This window comes from Pholcus phalangioides, unplaced genomic scaffold (assembly GCF_987345545.1).
Source record: "Pholcus phalangioides strain wild (caught in Gottingen) unplaced genomic scaffold, Ppha-v1.0 ptg000013l_1, whole genome shotgun sequence".
Taxonomy (NCBI): Eukaryota; Metazoa; Arthropoda; class Arachnida; order Araneae; family Pholcidae; genus Pholcus; species Pholcus phalangioides.
The window spans coordinates 2,266,826-2,284,722 of record NW_028301606.1 but is presented as its reverse complement, the minus strand read 5'-3'; the positions used below and the strand labels follow the sequence as shown (position 1 = coordinate 2,284,722).

The following is a 17,897-nucleotide window of genomic DNA, read 5'->3' as shown; positions in this document are numbered from 1 at the left end:
GATGCTGTGATTCAAAATGTGGCAAACTTGCTAGGTAGTCTGAATGACGTTTATGGCAAACGGTGCAGAGGCCTTCTGTCACTAGATTTATAAAATGCTTGCCAAACGACATCTATTAAAAAATTTGTTTGACCAAATCAACACTTTGTTCCCAAAATCTGGTAATTTTCTCCCCTTCGCTGTTAAGTGAAATCTTTTGAAGGAAGGTGCATTCATTGCATATTGTTTACTGCGCGATCCAGTATTTAGCGAAGGGGACTGTTATTGTGACTGTAATTGATATTTATCGCGCTGAAATGTTAATAAATTCTTTTTACCTTTTAAAAGAAAGATTTTGATACCAATTCGAAATTTATTATAGCCTGCATGATTCGCACAAAACTTGGCATTTTTTTCAGGTGAATTTTCATCCAAGGGCGTATTTGTACGAGTATTTGTAAGCAGTTGGCCCCAGACCTTCTTAGCAGAGACGGATTTCAGCCTCTCGCCATCCCAGGCACTACTAATTTTGTCATCATTTCTTGGTTTATAATGCTATATAAATATTTCGTTTCTTAATTTTTTCTCTCGAAAAATCACGTCTTCCACCCCCCCCCCAGCTTTCACGTTTTTTCTTTCCTCTTTTTCCCGTTTCTTTTCCTAAAAATTCCTTTGAATATTCTTTTACGCACATTTATAATTTAAATAAGATGCAAAATTTTTAAATTGCATTTGTTAGGCCGGTATTATATATAAAAGTTTTATAAAGAAAATTATTCCAAAAAAAACTGAACATATGCAATCAATAAGCTTAGCGGTTGCATTTGCTTGAATGTATCCGATAAACTAATTGGTTGCATTTTTCAAGTTTTATAAAAGAACTTTCATAAAACTTTTATAGTTTTCTATAAAAGTGTGTTCCCTGCTCTAGACTTCAGAATAACAATATGTAACAATGATTGATTTCATTCAACAAGCTTATGGTGTTAATCAAGCTAATTGTGTTCCAGAATCGCAATGAAAAGCGCGTGTGCAACATGTAAGCCGTCGAAATCCTCTAAATTGGAGCACGAAAAAAAAATCTCATCTCAAAATTGTTAGTGATACTTTACTCATTTAAACGAGACAAATCGAATGAACACAGATGTTATGCAACTTTGATCGAAGCGGAAAATTTTTTATTTTTAGGTAATAACCGCGTAAAACTTTGAAGCGCGCACACACACACACACAAGGGAAAAAACGTTTGCTTCCTTGATTTCTCTTAGGGTTAATATAGTAATTCTCACCTTCAAAAACCCCAAGTCATACGTTTGGTGCACGTTCGGTGAATTTGGCAGGATTATATGAAGTAACGTAATCAATTTTAAAAATGTTATAACTTCGTAATTATTAGTCATATCAAAAAAACAGAAAACACTTTTTCGTATTAGTTTATCACAAGGAATCACGTGTATATATATATATTGGAGGGTCGATAGTTACCACCCTGTATATACCAGAGGTTTCTCGCCACAGAGAGCAAGAGGGTCACAACAGCACAATTATTCAATCATTGCACTTAACTCATAGTTAGCTAAAATTGATGGCAGATGGCAGCACAATACATTACAAACATTACACGGTAACAAACTTCACGTTAGGTTCACAACACGTACACGCAGATTCCAACATGTAGGAATTCCGCATTCTTTAGGAATTCCGCAGAGGAATGTGGACTAGGTGCATGTGTGGGTTTGGTAGTAGTAGTGTATAACCAGTGGATCCGAAAATGACAATAGAGTAAAAATACCGTCATTAAAAGTATAGACAATAATACAATGTGGTTTTTACAGAAATACATACAAAACATGGAATTTTTTTAGCAAAAAATAATGTTATTGCTCTAATACTTATATTTTCCACCAAAAATATCATAGTTGCGATCCCGGAGATGCTGTCTGTCGATATTTAAACATATCCACTCCCGTATAAGCTAATGACACACCTGGACAGCCACCTATCGGTGACAAATGTAATTATTCTGGAAATAAAATTTTTCGTTATCGAAGAAAATCTCAAGTCGTTCTGCGTATTTTCGTAAAATCTGTATCGTTTTCTGCATTTTCTGAGCTTTTACTTTTGCTGATACTTTTGGATCACCTCGTACATTGAATTTCTCAATAAAGGAAATATTTCCCTGTAACAAAACAACCATAAAACGAAATTTTGAAACACATAAGCATTTTTTTCCTCCTTTTTTTCTTTTTTCCATGGAAAGTGAAGTCGCATCTGCATTGCATCAGTTTCTGGCCATAACACGTTTTACTCTCGACGTTACGCTTTAGAAAAAAGGTCTAAGAAATTCAATTCTGGGGACACAATCCACGTGAGCATATCCAGGAATCCCTTTTCCTCAATTTTCTTTTATATCTCTTACGCGACCGATGCATAATTTAAGCCTTTATCAAACATTAAGGACTGGGATATAGTTTCAGCAGCTATTTAAATTTATTCCCACTCTTTGTTACTTATTCATGTTCTGCACGAAGATGAAATCATTTCCACAATATACCTCTCTCTCTGCTCTATTTTCCACTCTGGTAAATGTTTCCCTCCCGGATTCTATGTCTTTCCTTTTTTGTTTTCCCATGTTCCCTCTCACAGAAATCCTATGTATTTCATGTGCTGAACCAATTTCGCGTGCCGGGTTCGTCTTTCTTCGTGTCGGTTCGGAATGAGTTAACGGCAGTGGAGTAGCTAATGGATATAAATAAATAAATAAATAAATAGCGAATACGGGACAGAAAGAGAAACGTGTATCGCGTGTTTTAGTCCTCTTACGACTCTTGTTGAAAAATATTGTTTTGATAAAAATAAAACAGTGAAAATGCATGATACTCGACTTTTTCTGAGTTCATGTAACTATTGGTCATCCTATCACGTTTCTAACGTTGATCTTTCTTTGATTTTTTAGTTAGTAATTTTCTACGCATGGTTTTTGGAAGATGTTTCAAGTTTCAAATAGTATGATAGTATTTGTAGTGACTTTATACTTGAATGTTGGGACAGCTCGAGCTCAACTGTCGCTCGGGTAGAAAGTCTCCTGTGCCGCCCCTAAGGTCGACCTTGGTGGTAGGTTGAAAATGTTTTTATCCGGGACGGGATAAAACTGATTTTTGTATCAATCCAAAGCCGTACACATTGTTGTCCAAACAAAATTAACTTGACCATACATCCGGCTTTTAAAGAACTTGTCTTGTGTTTTTACCATTTTCAATTATGCCAGATAACTTTTCCTTTTTTAGCTCTGATTCATGAGCCATCACATTTTCTTTCTTTTTTGGGGTTATTTTTTTTTATCTCAAATCTCTAACATAGAGTTGAATATTAACGCCAAAATACCTACTCCAAGGTTCCTAGGGCAGAAACTAAGGAAATTCGAGGTGGTTTTTTGTGCTCCAGGCTTTGAACAAGTGAGAACTGAAACTTTTTCGCTCCCGCTCCCGAAAAATTACCGAGGGGCACGCAAATGCACACTTACCCCGTGTGATAGAGTCCATTCTTGTTTCTACAAAAAGAAAATTCCAAAATAATACAAAAAGAAAATTCCAAAATAATACAAAAAGAAAATTCCAAAATAATACAAAAAGAAAATTCCAAAATAATACAAAAAAATTTAGTTACAAAATACTGTAATACAAAAAATAAAATGGCAAAATACTGTAATACAAAAAATAAAATTCCAAAATAATTAGAGCCAGTCCGATTAATCGATCAGTTGCTAATCGCAGTTAAAAATGTTATTTGCGTTAATCGACTCGATCAATCCGATCAAAATTAGATAACATTTTTATTAAAAGTTTATAGTTTAATTAATTTATTTGACTAAACCGATTGGATGTCTTAAATTATGATCCTGTACATAACATTTCTGATAATTGACCGCATTTTAAAATAAGGAAACACAAGTCGACAAGTCGATTCAACGAAAGCTAGTGATGATTTCTAAAATAACTGATTTAAAAAAAACCGACAAGATCCATGTTAAGAAATTCCAGGATATCACAAGCAGGTTCAGAATATTTTCCCCGTTATGCCAAAAACATGAATATACAAATTTTTTTTGGGAGGTTTATCAGCTGATTGGATTACTTATTTTGCGACCTGTTTTACCAGAAACGAACATTACCCCCTATTGAAACACACATTTTCGAAGAACAATTTCCCTCGAGTAACATTCTAACATCGTTTACCAAGCTCTTGAAATTTGCACATTCATGTTTCTGGCGTATGTGGGGGGACGGTATTAAATATAACCCTTCAAAGAGAGGGACCATTATTTCTTAATCTATTTCTATATTTGTTTAATCCCTTCAATGAATAGAATATATTTTATAGCATCAGTCAATACTACATAGTTACCAATAAGTACTCAGTTTGCTATGAATGAATAGCATTTGAAAATATTCTATTTAAATTCGATTAATCGATTAAAATATTTTGATTAGCCAGTTAAAATTTTGATCGATTCCCCTAAAAATATTTCATAAAAAAATTAAATTTCAAAATACAAAAAAAATTACAAAATATAACATAAAACATTAACAATACTAAACATTTTACAAAATAACACACAAAACATTAATTACAAAATGATACAAAAAAATTTAATCCTCTAATAACATAAAAACTAAAATTCAAAAATGACAGAAAAAATTGAATTCCAAAATAACCCAAAACAAATCATCAATTTTACTCAAAATGAATTATTTCAAACAAAATGGAAAGAAGAGAGATGAGAGATAATAACATTTATGAGTTGTTTTAGAGACTTCCTCTTAATGGATTTCATATCTTCATAATTGTAACTCTATTTCTATTCACATCTCGTGCTTCAAATCTCCAAAAAAAAATATATATGTATTTCCTTTTTTCACTAATAACAAAAGATCTAAAATTTCCACACAAAAAAAACTACATTTCCAAAGAGAGGAGATACAGGACGGAAAAATAGAAAAGAGAGGGCGTTGTTAAGTCTTGTTAAAAGTAACTTGAATAAAGTATTGCATACTACTACTCTTGTATGCTACGAATGGTTTTCTAAAGCGGAAAGAATAGCTAAAAAGGATACGTATGTATACAACAAGCAGAGAGAAGAGTTTTAAAAATTCAACATTTTTCTATTCTCTCGCTCTCTTAAAAAGGACCGTCCACTTAATTAACGAACTCTGGATAACATTCCTGATACCATTAGCGTTTGTTTTTCTGGCAAAATGCCATAAGTGGAAGAATGATGGGAAAAAAAAATAATGTTTTTTAAAAAAATAAAATAATATATATATATATATTTTTAAAAAATACTCAAGGCCCCGGAAAATTTGCCATATGGGCGTCTTTCCACTGCGTTAGATTAAGTTATGCATCGGTTTACATTAAAACTCGTACAGTCTGAGAGAGTCTGGGGGCCCCCCTCTCTCTTCTGCTCTCCCAATTTTTACGAAAATTTTTCTTCGTGTATAGCATTAACTTGAAAACTCAAGCCCACCGGCACGAGTTTTAATAGTGAGTTTTGTGCTAGAAGATTTTGTTTTATTTTTGTCTTGCAAATATTAAAGGTAGCAGTTTTTTGTCTGGATTTTGATTCGCGTATTCTAATGCTAAATGAACTGGAAAATGACTCGGGAAATAACATGAATAAAAAAGGAATAAAAATTATAACAAAAATATGTTTATTCGGTTTTTTTTTTACCCTTCAATATACATTTTTTTATAGAAGGTTTAGATATTTATAGAAACTTTAATGAATTACAGTCGAATCCCGTTGTAACGAACTCCAAGAAACCGAAGAAATTACTTCGTTATAAAAGAATTTCCGATTTTTAGCATGCGCGAAGAAATTCGTTGCCGCAGAATTTGATTTTAAGGAAAAAATAGTTATTTACGTTTCTAGCAGTTGCGTACGGTATTTTCCTTTCACCACCTTAATTATGCATCGGCCAAACAGTTGCAAAACGAGCAGTTAGGAGGCATGTGTTCGATGTGAATGCACTCTAATTTTGAAAATTCAATGTGGGCCGTGCAATTAGCGATAAGAAGCAGGATCTCTTCCTATTTTTCCATAAAACTTTACTAGCCTTTCATTTAAAATTCTTGTAATCATCCAAGCCCTTCGACTTGATTTGTAATTAATTACAAGAGTGATTTCATGTTCTTCAGGCACCGTGGATTTACAAATTTTCCGATAACTTTTCTTTATTTCGATTCCGTTCATGTTGTAGCAAAACAAAGCAGTTAAGGGTCACTAGGAGTTTTTGCCACCAAATCCTCTTGTCTTTTTTAAATGTCAAAGTTTTATTAGGTAAAACTGTTGGGAAAAGGTTCCGGCTTTGTCTGCGTTGAATGAATCGGAAGGGTCATATAACTTTATTACTTTCGATATTTCATTAGCTTTCCATTCATTTACATTTTCCATACCAGCTGAATTTGCTTCTCCGCAAATCTGTTTTGCTACCGCACCATACCGTTCTTTGAAACGATTCAGCCAGCCGACACTTGCTTGAAAGTTTTCGCATCCAAAAGCTCGCGTGAATTCCAAAACCTTTTCTCCTGAGTGGACTGGTAACTGGCACATTTCGGGAACGAATGTCCTGAAACCAGGTAAAGACAGCTGCATCCCAACTCGTAAATTTGAAAGTTAGATCTTTTTCCTAGGAGATCCAATAACTACTGTTTGAATTCGCAATTTTAATTACGTCCGATTTTTTCAAAATCTTTGAAAGAGTAGATGGAGATTTTAACTCTTTTGTTTTTCGGCAACTTGTTTTCGAGTTCGTTATAACGGATTTTTCATTTCGTTATACCGGAATTGCAGAATATATTGTTGCTATGTAAATTGATATGAAGGATTGGAAAAGATTTCGTTACAACGAAATTTTCGCTATAACGGTATTCGTTATAACGGGATCCGACTGTATATACAAAATGCATTATATACATACATATAAATAATGAATTAGATACAGCTCTATATACTGTAGAAAAAATATAGTGCCACTCCTCACTACATCTACTACCACTACTAACACTAAACCGTACATATACCTCGTAAACCCTCCTCCAGAATTTTTTTACGAATTGGTACATGCCAGAATGTTTGTGTTCTGAGTACGGTTACTCTGGATCGGAAATATGATAATGAAGACGCAAGCTTGTGTCCCCTTAATAACTCGTTTTCTTGTTCACAACAGATGGCGTCATTATATTTGAAAAATCCCGATATTTCTTCAATTGAAACTGATTTTTTTCGATCTTCTTGTTTTTGACCAAGGATTATCAGGTTCAGAAATGAGGACACGGGCAAGCACACTCTTATCAACGTCACTAGGCAACTATGGCTATCACTATGGCAACATCTTTAACGAGTTAAAGTGTGGAATGAGGGTGTTATTCCACACTTTAACTAGTAGTTATTCTATGCAATAAAACTGAATTATACTACTACAACTGAACCATGCATGCACCTCGTCCACGTTCCTCTGCGGAACGAGTTGGTACATGTTGGAATGTGCGTGTCTGTCGTGAACCTGACGTAAAGTTTGTTTCTATGTAATACTTGTTACGTGTAGTGCTGTCATCTGCCATAAATTTGTCTAACTAAAGTTGATGGCAGATGGCAGCACTGAATTGTATTATTATTTTAGCAATATATATATCCTAAATTCTAAATATGACATAGTGGCCTGTGGGTTCCGACTGAAATTGGCAAACAGTGCATACCCATGAGTCATTTCTTAGCCATCTTGGACTAGTAGTGCGGTTTTCGCCATGGTTGTATGTTTTATTTTTAAACTGCTTAGAGTTTAATATTGCCCATACTGGATTATTAATCTAGCGGGAAAAGAAGCAAGCAATATATATATACACAAGAAACATATCATTTATACTAGAACTTGTGCTGCCATCTGTAAAATAAAAAAACTGTTATTATTCTTTTGAATTTGGTAATCTTGATTAATGTGCCGCATTAAAAAATTAATGCGGTATGACATTAATATATGATTTATAAAAAATAATATTTGTTACTATATTAAAATATTATATATATTATATGTTTGCCTCGAAATTTTTTAACAGTTATTATTTAAGTACAGAAAAATTATGTCAGTAAATATTTGCCAAAAATTCAAGCTGTTAATTTTCATTAAAATTGTTTTTTAATTACTAAAACTAGCTGTTAAATATTGCAAGATATATTGCTTTATCAATTATTTATCATACCATGCTAGATTCTTTTTAAATACGGCACACTAATCAAGAATTATGGCATTTGTGTTTTATTTGATAGGTGGCAGCATAGATTCCAGTTTAAATTATTCTTCTCATGTATACAGTGCATAGCTACCAGCACGCACCGCATTTTACTGGCGAACCGTTGATTCTATAGAGGCATGCTTCCATTAGAAAAAGTATCCAAATAACGTGTAGAACGGAAAAAAGTTGGGGAAAAACAAGATAAATGCGGGTAAAACGCGTTTTATCAGCACCTCCTAGAGATAGAAGGACTCGAAGTTTAAGTCGAAGTTCTCACTCAGCCCAGAACTTTTTCCGTATTTCAGTGTTAAAATTTCCCTTTAACTCGAAGTTTTCTCTTCTCAAGTCGAAGTTTTTGGGAATGAGAAAAATTTAAAAAGTAGCATTTAATAATAGAATTTTTAGCTGATTCTTTTAGCGGATTCATTTGTCTGCCTGCAAAATGTGAATGGCCTTCTCACGAAACAAGAGGAAAACAGTCAAAAATCACTACATTTTTTGACAGAAAATAATCTTGTATGCACTTTATTTATGAATAAGTTTCATTTATACGAGTATCATGTATGCGTCCGTTTCCGTAATACAATACGTACGTCTAGTTTTATTTCTTAATATTTTCATTCAATCTATATACAGGATGCATAGCAAACAGAGGGTATTGCATTTTACTCACGAACCGTTGATTCTAGAGGCATACTTCCAATTAGAAAAAGTATCCAAATAACGGGTGGTACTCAGATATGTCATTCATGTTTTAGGGGGTTTTACAGTTAAAATAAAATAAATTTATTAACAATATTATTAAAATAAAACAATTAACTTTTTATAGGTCCCAGTCTGCCTCGAAACCTAATTGGAAAGTTGTTGCCCTGTCTCTCCTGATGCCAAAAAAAACTCCATGTTTCTAAGTGCAATAGTCACTGAGTTATTTAAATTCGAAAAATGGAGGAAATTGGAGGAAAAACAGCGTTACATGCGGGTAAAATGGTTTTTCGCATTTAGAGCTGTTTTTCCCCCATATTTCCTTCGTTTTTCGAATGTTTCAGTGAATATTGTACTTAGAAACATGTTTTTTTTCGTATCAGGATAGATAGAGCAACTACTTTCTAACTGGGTTTTGGGCACACACAAAGGGTATAAAAAGTTCATTTTTTTTATTTTCATGACAATATAACCCCTTGAAACATGAATGGCATATCTGAGTACAACACGTTATTTGAGAACTTTTTCTAATTGGAAGTATGCCTCTCTAGGATCAACGGTTTGCCGGTAAAATGCAATACCCTCTGTTTGCTCTGCACCCTGTATATAAAATAACATGCCCTAACTGACTGACTGATTCATCATCGTCGAGCCGAAACATCTGAAGCTATGAATATGAAATTTGGTCAATACTTTTATTGCATGACTTAAAGAACCACCAAGCATGGGTTTTTCGAAATTTGACTCCTCCGGGGGCATAAGGCGGTTCAAAGGTAACCAAGAGAAATTACGATGAGACGAAAACGCTGAAGCCATAAATATGAAAAATTTGATCAGTATTTTCTTATTTTAATGTAGGGACTCACTGAAAAGTAATTTTTCAAAACATCAACCCCCCCCCCCCTGGGGGGGGGGTTTCAAAGGTTATACGGAGGAATAATCACTGGGTGATGTCACGATGCCATAAATATGAAATTTAGTCGGTATTATATTTTATAATGTACATTTTTCTACTCTGAGACGGGATTTCTGAAAATTCATTCCACCGAGGGAGTCATGAGGGGTTCAAATGTTACATGGGAGAATTATCGCGGAGTGGTTTTCAGATTACAAAATCAACGCGAGAGATGCCGCGGGTATAAGCTACTAATTAAATATGATTAAATTAGAATAACTTATCTTTCTTCGAATTTCTTCATTTCCAGTAGTTTGACATGCTTTACCAAAACGATATATTCGTGAATAGCGCTGTAATTTTAATAATTTTTTCTTTTTCCCACTGTGAAATCGGAATTTCCGATAAGTCGAACTAACGATAACTCGAAGTTTTTTGTCGGCTGTTGCACGTTCGACTTATCGAGATTTCACTGTATTTGTTTGCTGATTCCTATTTGAAGAATTGGTTAGGTTTCAATCAATATCTTGTGCGCCTTCATAAACCTTTTTAAATATTGTCCCCTCATTTCCTGGTAATAGATAGATAGATAGAACCGCTCACAACCCCGGACTGATGCAAAGCACCTTACTTCCGTTACCTCAAAAGAGGCAGAGTTGTGTCGGAAAAGTTAGCAAAGATTTATAGTGGTGGCTCCCCTTGCCCCGAGCTCGCAAGTTTCGAATTACTCGCGTCGTTCTCCCCATGAAGACAGCCATCAACTCAATGCAACATACAAACCATTTGACAAAAATGGGTGACTGAATCCAATGACTAGGGAGAAAAATTGCACGTGCGCCCAGCGGCACATAAGGACCGGAGTCCACAGCCTGGGATTTCGAAAGAAGTGTGGAATAGACTTGTGGGCAAGAAAGAAGAAAAAGAAGCTGACATGTTGAAGTGGGAGAGATTTGAGAATAGTCAAAATACACAATGCATACAAAGTACATATATACAGCGCCTCGACTGTGACGGGAAGCGAAGAAACAAAGCCTCCGTCCACAGCGCTGAGCAGTTCTGCTCGCCCTTCCCCTTACAGAACATGCAATATATACACACACACAGAATACACACAGAGCCTGCACTGCGACGGGAATAATCAAGCAGAGCCTCCGTTGACAGTGCTGGGCATTCACATTTGAATTACATGCATACATTATTTATTTTACAAAAATTTCTTTTTTTTATACTATTGATAATGTATATAAACATTACTATGAAGGTAGTATTGGGTATAAATATCACCAGGAGCTCATACAAATATTCAAGGTTACAAAATTACAATCATACTATAAAAGTGCGATGGGGACAATCAAACACAGACCCCCTTCACAGTGCTGGGTGGCAGCGATCACATCATGAATTTCCCACACTTTTTTTTCCTGGTAATACATTTCTTTGCTTTCCTGTGGTGTCGGCTGAGTGTGTAATACATCATTGTTTTTTTTCATTTATTTCTTCAACGATAGATACGTATGTAGAAAAACTATCATCTGAAAATTTTTCATCGAGCGCGCCTGTAAGCATTGTTTTATGGGTTGTCTCCTCATTTCTTGGAAAATACAGATGAATCATCTGAACGAAGAAAAGGTGTTTCATTCGTTTCATCAATAATAGATTCGTAGACAGAGGAATTTTCTTCGGAGAAGACGTCATTGAGTATGTGTGTATCTATGTACACTGTAGGTGTTGCCTCTTCATTCCTTAAAAATGCAATTCGCTGCTTTTCTATAATGTCATTTGAGTGAAGAATTGTGTTTATTTCATTTATTTCTTCGATAATGAATTCATATGTAGAGGAATTATCTTCTGAGAAGCTATCATTAAGAACACCTGTTTCTTACCAGTTTCTATTGCAGACCATACAGAATTTCCTTTGATTCTGCCATGGACCTCCTCTGTTTGTAAGGCACGATTCCGTTGACAATAGTTGCTTCTATTTGTGCGCTCCTGTAGTGCATTAAGAAGCTGATTAGCTTTTTTTAAGAGTTAAATTAGGTAAATAATACTTTTTCTTCACAACTATTATCCATTGAGGAGTTTACAATGAGTTTGAGTTGGTGAAGGATCGTCTTCTACTTTCCATTTCTGTCTCTGTGTCTTTCACCATCGGAAAGTTTGTTTCGCGTACCTATTCGCATCATTTTTCCGTTTTCATCTTGCTTCTCGAAAATTAAAAAAAAAAAATTGGTTTCCTTATTACCAACGTTCTTCTTACCATGGTGGTTTGGCACTCTCAAGTATTTATTTCGAAATATTTTCCTCATTCCTTTCAGCGGTGAAAAAAGTTTCTCTGATATACCTACTTTCTCCAATTTTAAACTCTTTGGATGCTTCAGCTGATTCTGTGATCGATGATTTTATGTCCGATTCGTTTGCGGTTCTAACAAATTTTGTGAAAGTATTCTTTCTTTGGTTGATGGTAATAATCAGGGCTCAGATGTCGATAGCATTTGTATCGCCCCCCCCCCCCATTTTTTTACAATTTTTCCGCCTCTTTTTGTGAAACATTAAATGAATTCAAGGAATTCTGATCCTATTGAGCGAGAAGACGTGTTTTCGTTACTTTAAATCGATCTGGATAGGAACTTTTAGATTTCCTAAATTCTACTAAATACTTTTCCATTAATTAGAAATTTTTAACATGAAAAATTCCATTGGTAGTTTGAGATGGAAATATAATGTTGAGAATGAATTTACATGTGATTTTCAGTGACATGAAAATTTCCTTTACACTGAAGAGCATAATCACAATCAGTTTTTAAAGAAATTTGTTTTGTCATCTTTTAATAGCATTGATTTGTTTTAGTCACGTTTTAGGATTTTTTTAGGTCAACAACATCCTGGCATTGGTAATAATGCTTCTTCCTCCTTCTCCTCGGTATTTTCATCCATAACCTCTCTTTCTTGAACCCTTTTTACGGAGATCATATAGTGCAATTGTTCCTCCGGGATAGAAATTAATCCCTTTCTTCTTTTTTTCTTTTTTCCGCTGTAGATTTTGAGGTTTTTTCCAGGCTGTTCTATACAACTGGTCAACTGGTCTGTTCTGGTCAACTTTTTGATAATTTTTCAAGTTCTTGGATCTTGCTTGCATTGATTCTTCTCTTTGAATTTTCTGTTTTTTTCTGTTTTGTATTTTTATAGTTTGAGCATCGTTCTTATCAGTCTTCTTCACTGTATTTTCAACAGCAACAAATGAAGAGTTCAGGAGGCAGTCAGTGTAAGTCAATAAACATTAAAGATGAGAGAAAAAGATCTTTTATATAGAAATGAGGAATAAAAGAATACAAATTTTTCAAGCGCCATCTCTCTCTCTCTCTGCTGTTGCAATATAAAGATAACGACTTGAATGCTTTAGCAATTGAACATTTTAACAATAAAGAGGCACTTGCAATTTTCAGAAAAAAGTGACTCTCACTGAGAGCCTAGGCAGTGTCGGCATTTATTTCAGGCTTCTGAACCCTCCAGTGATGAGAGATTATACTGAATTTTCGTTGTCCAAGTTATCACTGAACGTAAAACTGTTGGCTTGTGGTGTGGTATTTTACACTTATGTCCATTTATGCGTGTCATCCATCCAGATGAACGTCAAGTGTACCAGCGGGACAATGACTCCTCTTACAGGTTCTGGTTTGTTACTGCATAGTTTTATCATCCCTTAGACTTCGCTGTAATCAATTGAATCCCATGAAGCACATTTTCAATTTTTTGTAGTAAAGACTACACAATAATCCTGCCTTAATTGCAGACAGCTGTAGCTGATGTTCGGCATGCACCGGCACTTTTCCACACGCTCTGGTTGAATCCATGCGCCGGCCGTAGTGTGGCCAACGTAGTAGTTCAACGCCAAAGGTGATACTACTTACTCATTTACTAGGTAGTAAACATTCTTCCAATCTGATGACATCTCAACACATAACCAATATATATCATTATGTAACTGCTACATTGTTGAAGGATTCTTTAATAACAAGGTTGCTGATATCTTACCAACAGAGGGACATGGACTTGGTCGGGGGGAGGGGGGGGGGTGCAGTGAAAAAGCGCGCGTGCTGTTGATGACGCACGGGGCTTAACCTATGAAGATATACTTGATTTATCATAATTATTATTTTTTTGTTGCTCTTATTGGGTTGCTGTATTTTTCATATAGTTTAGATACATGTTCGACATCCATATTTTTCTTATGATAATCTTTTTTCAGCCACCTCGTTAACATTTTGTCTGTTGTGTGTGTGTGTGTGTGAACTTTGTATTTGTATTCTTCATGATAATACTAACGAAAAAATTGTATTTTAAAATTAAAGTAATTCATAATGAAACATTACTGTGATATACAGGTTGCATAGCTAACTACCCGTGCCGAAAATTACTGGCAAACCGTTGATCCTGGAGGCAATTATAAAAATTATCCAAGTAACGAGTAGACCTCAGATACGTCATTCATATTGTATGTTATTTAGACGGAAAAAATTAATTTTTTTTTCGATCGCGCTGTCCAAAATAACCCACTCAGGAAGTTGTTACCCTGCCTCTTCTGAGACCAACAAAAAATGTCGTATTCGCCGAGACATATTAGAACTCAAATATAGGATAAAAGTTGGGGAAGAACAGCACAAATGAGGGAAAGAAGCGTTTTCCATTAGTTTTTGCTGCTCATTTCCGACTTTTCTCCGATATTTGAATTCTAATACCTTGACGAATATTAAACGTAACATTTTTTCGTTGGACTCTGAAGAGACTGAGCAACAACTTTCTAATTGGGTTTTTTGAGGACAGGGTGTCCGTATAAAAAGTCAATTTTTCTTAAATTTTGATAACTATACAATCTCTTGCAATATAAATGACGTATCTCATGTTTACACGTTATTTTGGATTAATTATGACTCTAGCACAGGGGTTTCCAACGTAGTGCTTCTCGCGGAACAACCTCTGGAAGCGGATTTATCGTTTATGGTCAGTGGACCATACAAAGTTTACCACCATTCACCAATTCTAGTCTAGTCTTCTTGACTACTTGTTCCTCCAAATTAGCTGCCCTAGACCACAGCCCGCTTAGTCCTCCCCCCCCACCCCGTAAATATGCCTCTGTGTCCAAGTCACTCTTTTGTGGTCGTTCACTAGCTTTCATACCGTGTAAGTCGATATTTTCCTCCCTCGCCCACAAGGTCATTCTTTTGGTCACTCGCATACTTGCACACTGTTTTAGTCACTCAGACGCTTGCACACTCTCTAGCTTAGTCCTATGAGTGTCTGGGATTTTTTTTCTAAACGACACTACCTCGTTTGAAACTCAAAATAAACAACAGCTTTTCGGATATCAATAACAAGAAAGTTTTCTTCTTTGAAAGCTCTGTGCGGAATCCGTGATTTTTAAGCGTTCCGTGGTCTTAAAGCCCCAAAAACAAAGCTGTCACGGAACACCAGTTGGAAACCCGTGCTCCCGCTAGTAATATGCGGCAAGGGGAGTGCGCTATGCATCCTGTATACGATTTTGTCACTCGAATATATTAATGAGATTTTTCAAAATTTATTTTTTTTATAGATTTCTAGGGTTCACAGATAAGCAGATACTAGACTATCTGCTGGACAAAAGCAGGTATGACCGACGGATGCGACCAACTGGTAAGTTAAAAAAAAAAAAATCTTTTCCAGGATCAGAACCGATTTGTTCATTTAGTTATAAGAACAGTCCAGAAGCTCAGGCAAAATGCGATAAATGGTTTTTTTTTTCTTTGCTTATTCTCAAACTTCTCTTGCAAAAATACCTTTTTGGAATTTTTGATGCCAGATAAATGCCTATTTCGATGTTTTTCTATACAATATCCAAATACAAACATATGTTATACGACACAAAACACACACATATAATACATACACTATGTAGCCCCAAGGGACTATGAAGTCCTTCCAGCAGGCCTATATGATTTTTATTACATGATTTTCTCCCTCAGCAACAGCTCTTTTCTTCATTAGATGTATTCTAGTTTATAATTAATATGCATTGGTGCAATAATTTATTTCAAAGTACTGCATTAATATCTGTGTTTTTGATCATAATAAAGACATTGTAATCTGTATTTTTATTACTATTTGTGTAATTACTAGAGTAGATGAAGTTCATTATTTTCGGTGCGGTGTAACAAAAACTTTTTTGAAATGATGTTTTGTTACTTTTAGGCACTTGATAGATATTTTTACATCTATTCGAGGCTCTATTTTCATTTTTTACTAACCATTCTTCGTTTTAATGATAAATTTATATATTCTGTGCATGTAGTTCTGTCTCAGTGTCAATATGTGGCACTGTATGTTTTTGTTTTCTGTTGGAACATTTATTAATTCTCTTAAAATTATAGTAAAGATTGTCTAGATTGCGTATGTTTTCATAATATGCTCCTCCCCAGACACATATTCCGTAATTTATATTTGAATAAACCCACGCATAGAAAATATCTTTCAAGAAGTTATTATCAACTATGTATTTAAGTTTATAAATTATTCCTGAATACAATCTGAGTTTTTTTTATCATTTTTTCACTACGAATGTTCCATTTTACGTTATCTTGTATAACTATTCCTAAGTATTCATAATTGAACACCCTACCTATTTCTTCACAATTGCATACTGATATTGTTTGAGATTTATATTTCTTGTTTTCGTGCACATAAATTTAGTTTTTTGTGTATTTATTTTTAATTTGTGTTTAATTAGCCAGTGATTTATTTTTTTTAGATCCTTCTCTGTTCTTTTAACCAAACTATCTGTTTCTGTATCCTCAACATATAAAACTGTGTCATCTGCAAAAGATATAATGTTACCATTTAGATTTAGTTTACTCAGTTCATTTATGTAAATTAAAAATAGTATCGGTCCTAAGACCGACCCTTGTGGGACGCCTTTTTTTACTTCTAGAAAATTGCTAATTTTTTTTCTCTATTATGACAGCTTGTCATCTAGTGTAGTAGTATGATTTAAACCATTCTAAGATATTTCCTCTTATACCGGCTGTATATAATTTCTCTGTTAAAATGTTTAGATCCACATAATCAAATGCTCGATTTAGGTCCAAAAAAAACTATTATAGAATATTTATTTTTATTTATTCCATTGTTTATCAAGCCCGTTAATTTTAGAATTGCCATTTCTGTATTTTTGTTTTTTTTGGAATCGATATTGATTAGCCGCAAAGAATTTTTGATGATTCAGGAAATTGAGCAGTTGGTATTTCATACATTTTTCTAAAATTTTTGAAAAAATCGGAAGAATTGAGATAGGTCTATAGTTGTTAGTATCATTGGAATCTCCAGTTTTAAATATAGGATGTACGAGGGAATTTTTTAGTTCAGAATAAAATACTCCATTTGTTATTGAGGAATCCACTAAATCTTTTAATACATCTATATGGTAGTGAGAGATAATTTTCATCATTTTAGGTGTAATTTGATCGTAGCCACTTGCTTTATTTTCTTTGATTTCTGCCACAATTTGTCTCAGTATATGACTTTCGGTTTCGAGGTAGAACATGGAATTTATTGATGTGTTTGAGGAGCCTTCTTGTTCTATACAAGTACAATTATCTGCGTTTTCCTCATCATCGTTTATATTTCTTGTTATTATATTACTTCAAAAGAGAAATTTTTTTAAATCTTCAACCCTGAGCATTTCGCACACTCATGAAATAAAAACACGAATTTGTGATATCTTTGGAAAAATAATAAAGAATGTGAGGCATTGCATTTTTTTTAATGCAATTTCTCTACCCATGTTATTCTTCGAAAGTTATTTTTCTAAAATGTTTTGTAACGCGTTTTAATAGGGATACACATTAGCGTTGCAGACAAAACTTTGGTAGCAAAATACGGTATCCAAGTATCCAACCAGCTGATAAAAAAAAAGGAAAATTCGCACATTCGTGCTTCTGGAATGCGGAAGACGATTTATTCTCATCAGCAATAACCCCCCCCCCCCTCTTCTGGCCTCATT

At 34.4% G+C, this 17,897-nt stretch overlaps 1 protein-coding gene across 1 annotated transcript in view; it reads left to right on the top strand.

The window, feature by feature from the left end:
- LOC149078471 (glutamate-gated chloride channel-like) overlaps positions 1-17,897 on the top strand; it is a 146,198-nt gene that overhangs the window by 98,426 nt on the left and 29,875 nt on the right. Inside the window, exon 4 of the mRNA XM_089240585.1 lies at positions 15,456-15,535. Within this exon, the coding sequence (XP_089096711.1) occupies positions 15,456-15,535 (80 nt within the window). The remainder of the gene's footprint in view (positions 1-15,455; positions 15,536-17,897) is intronic.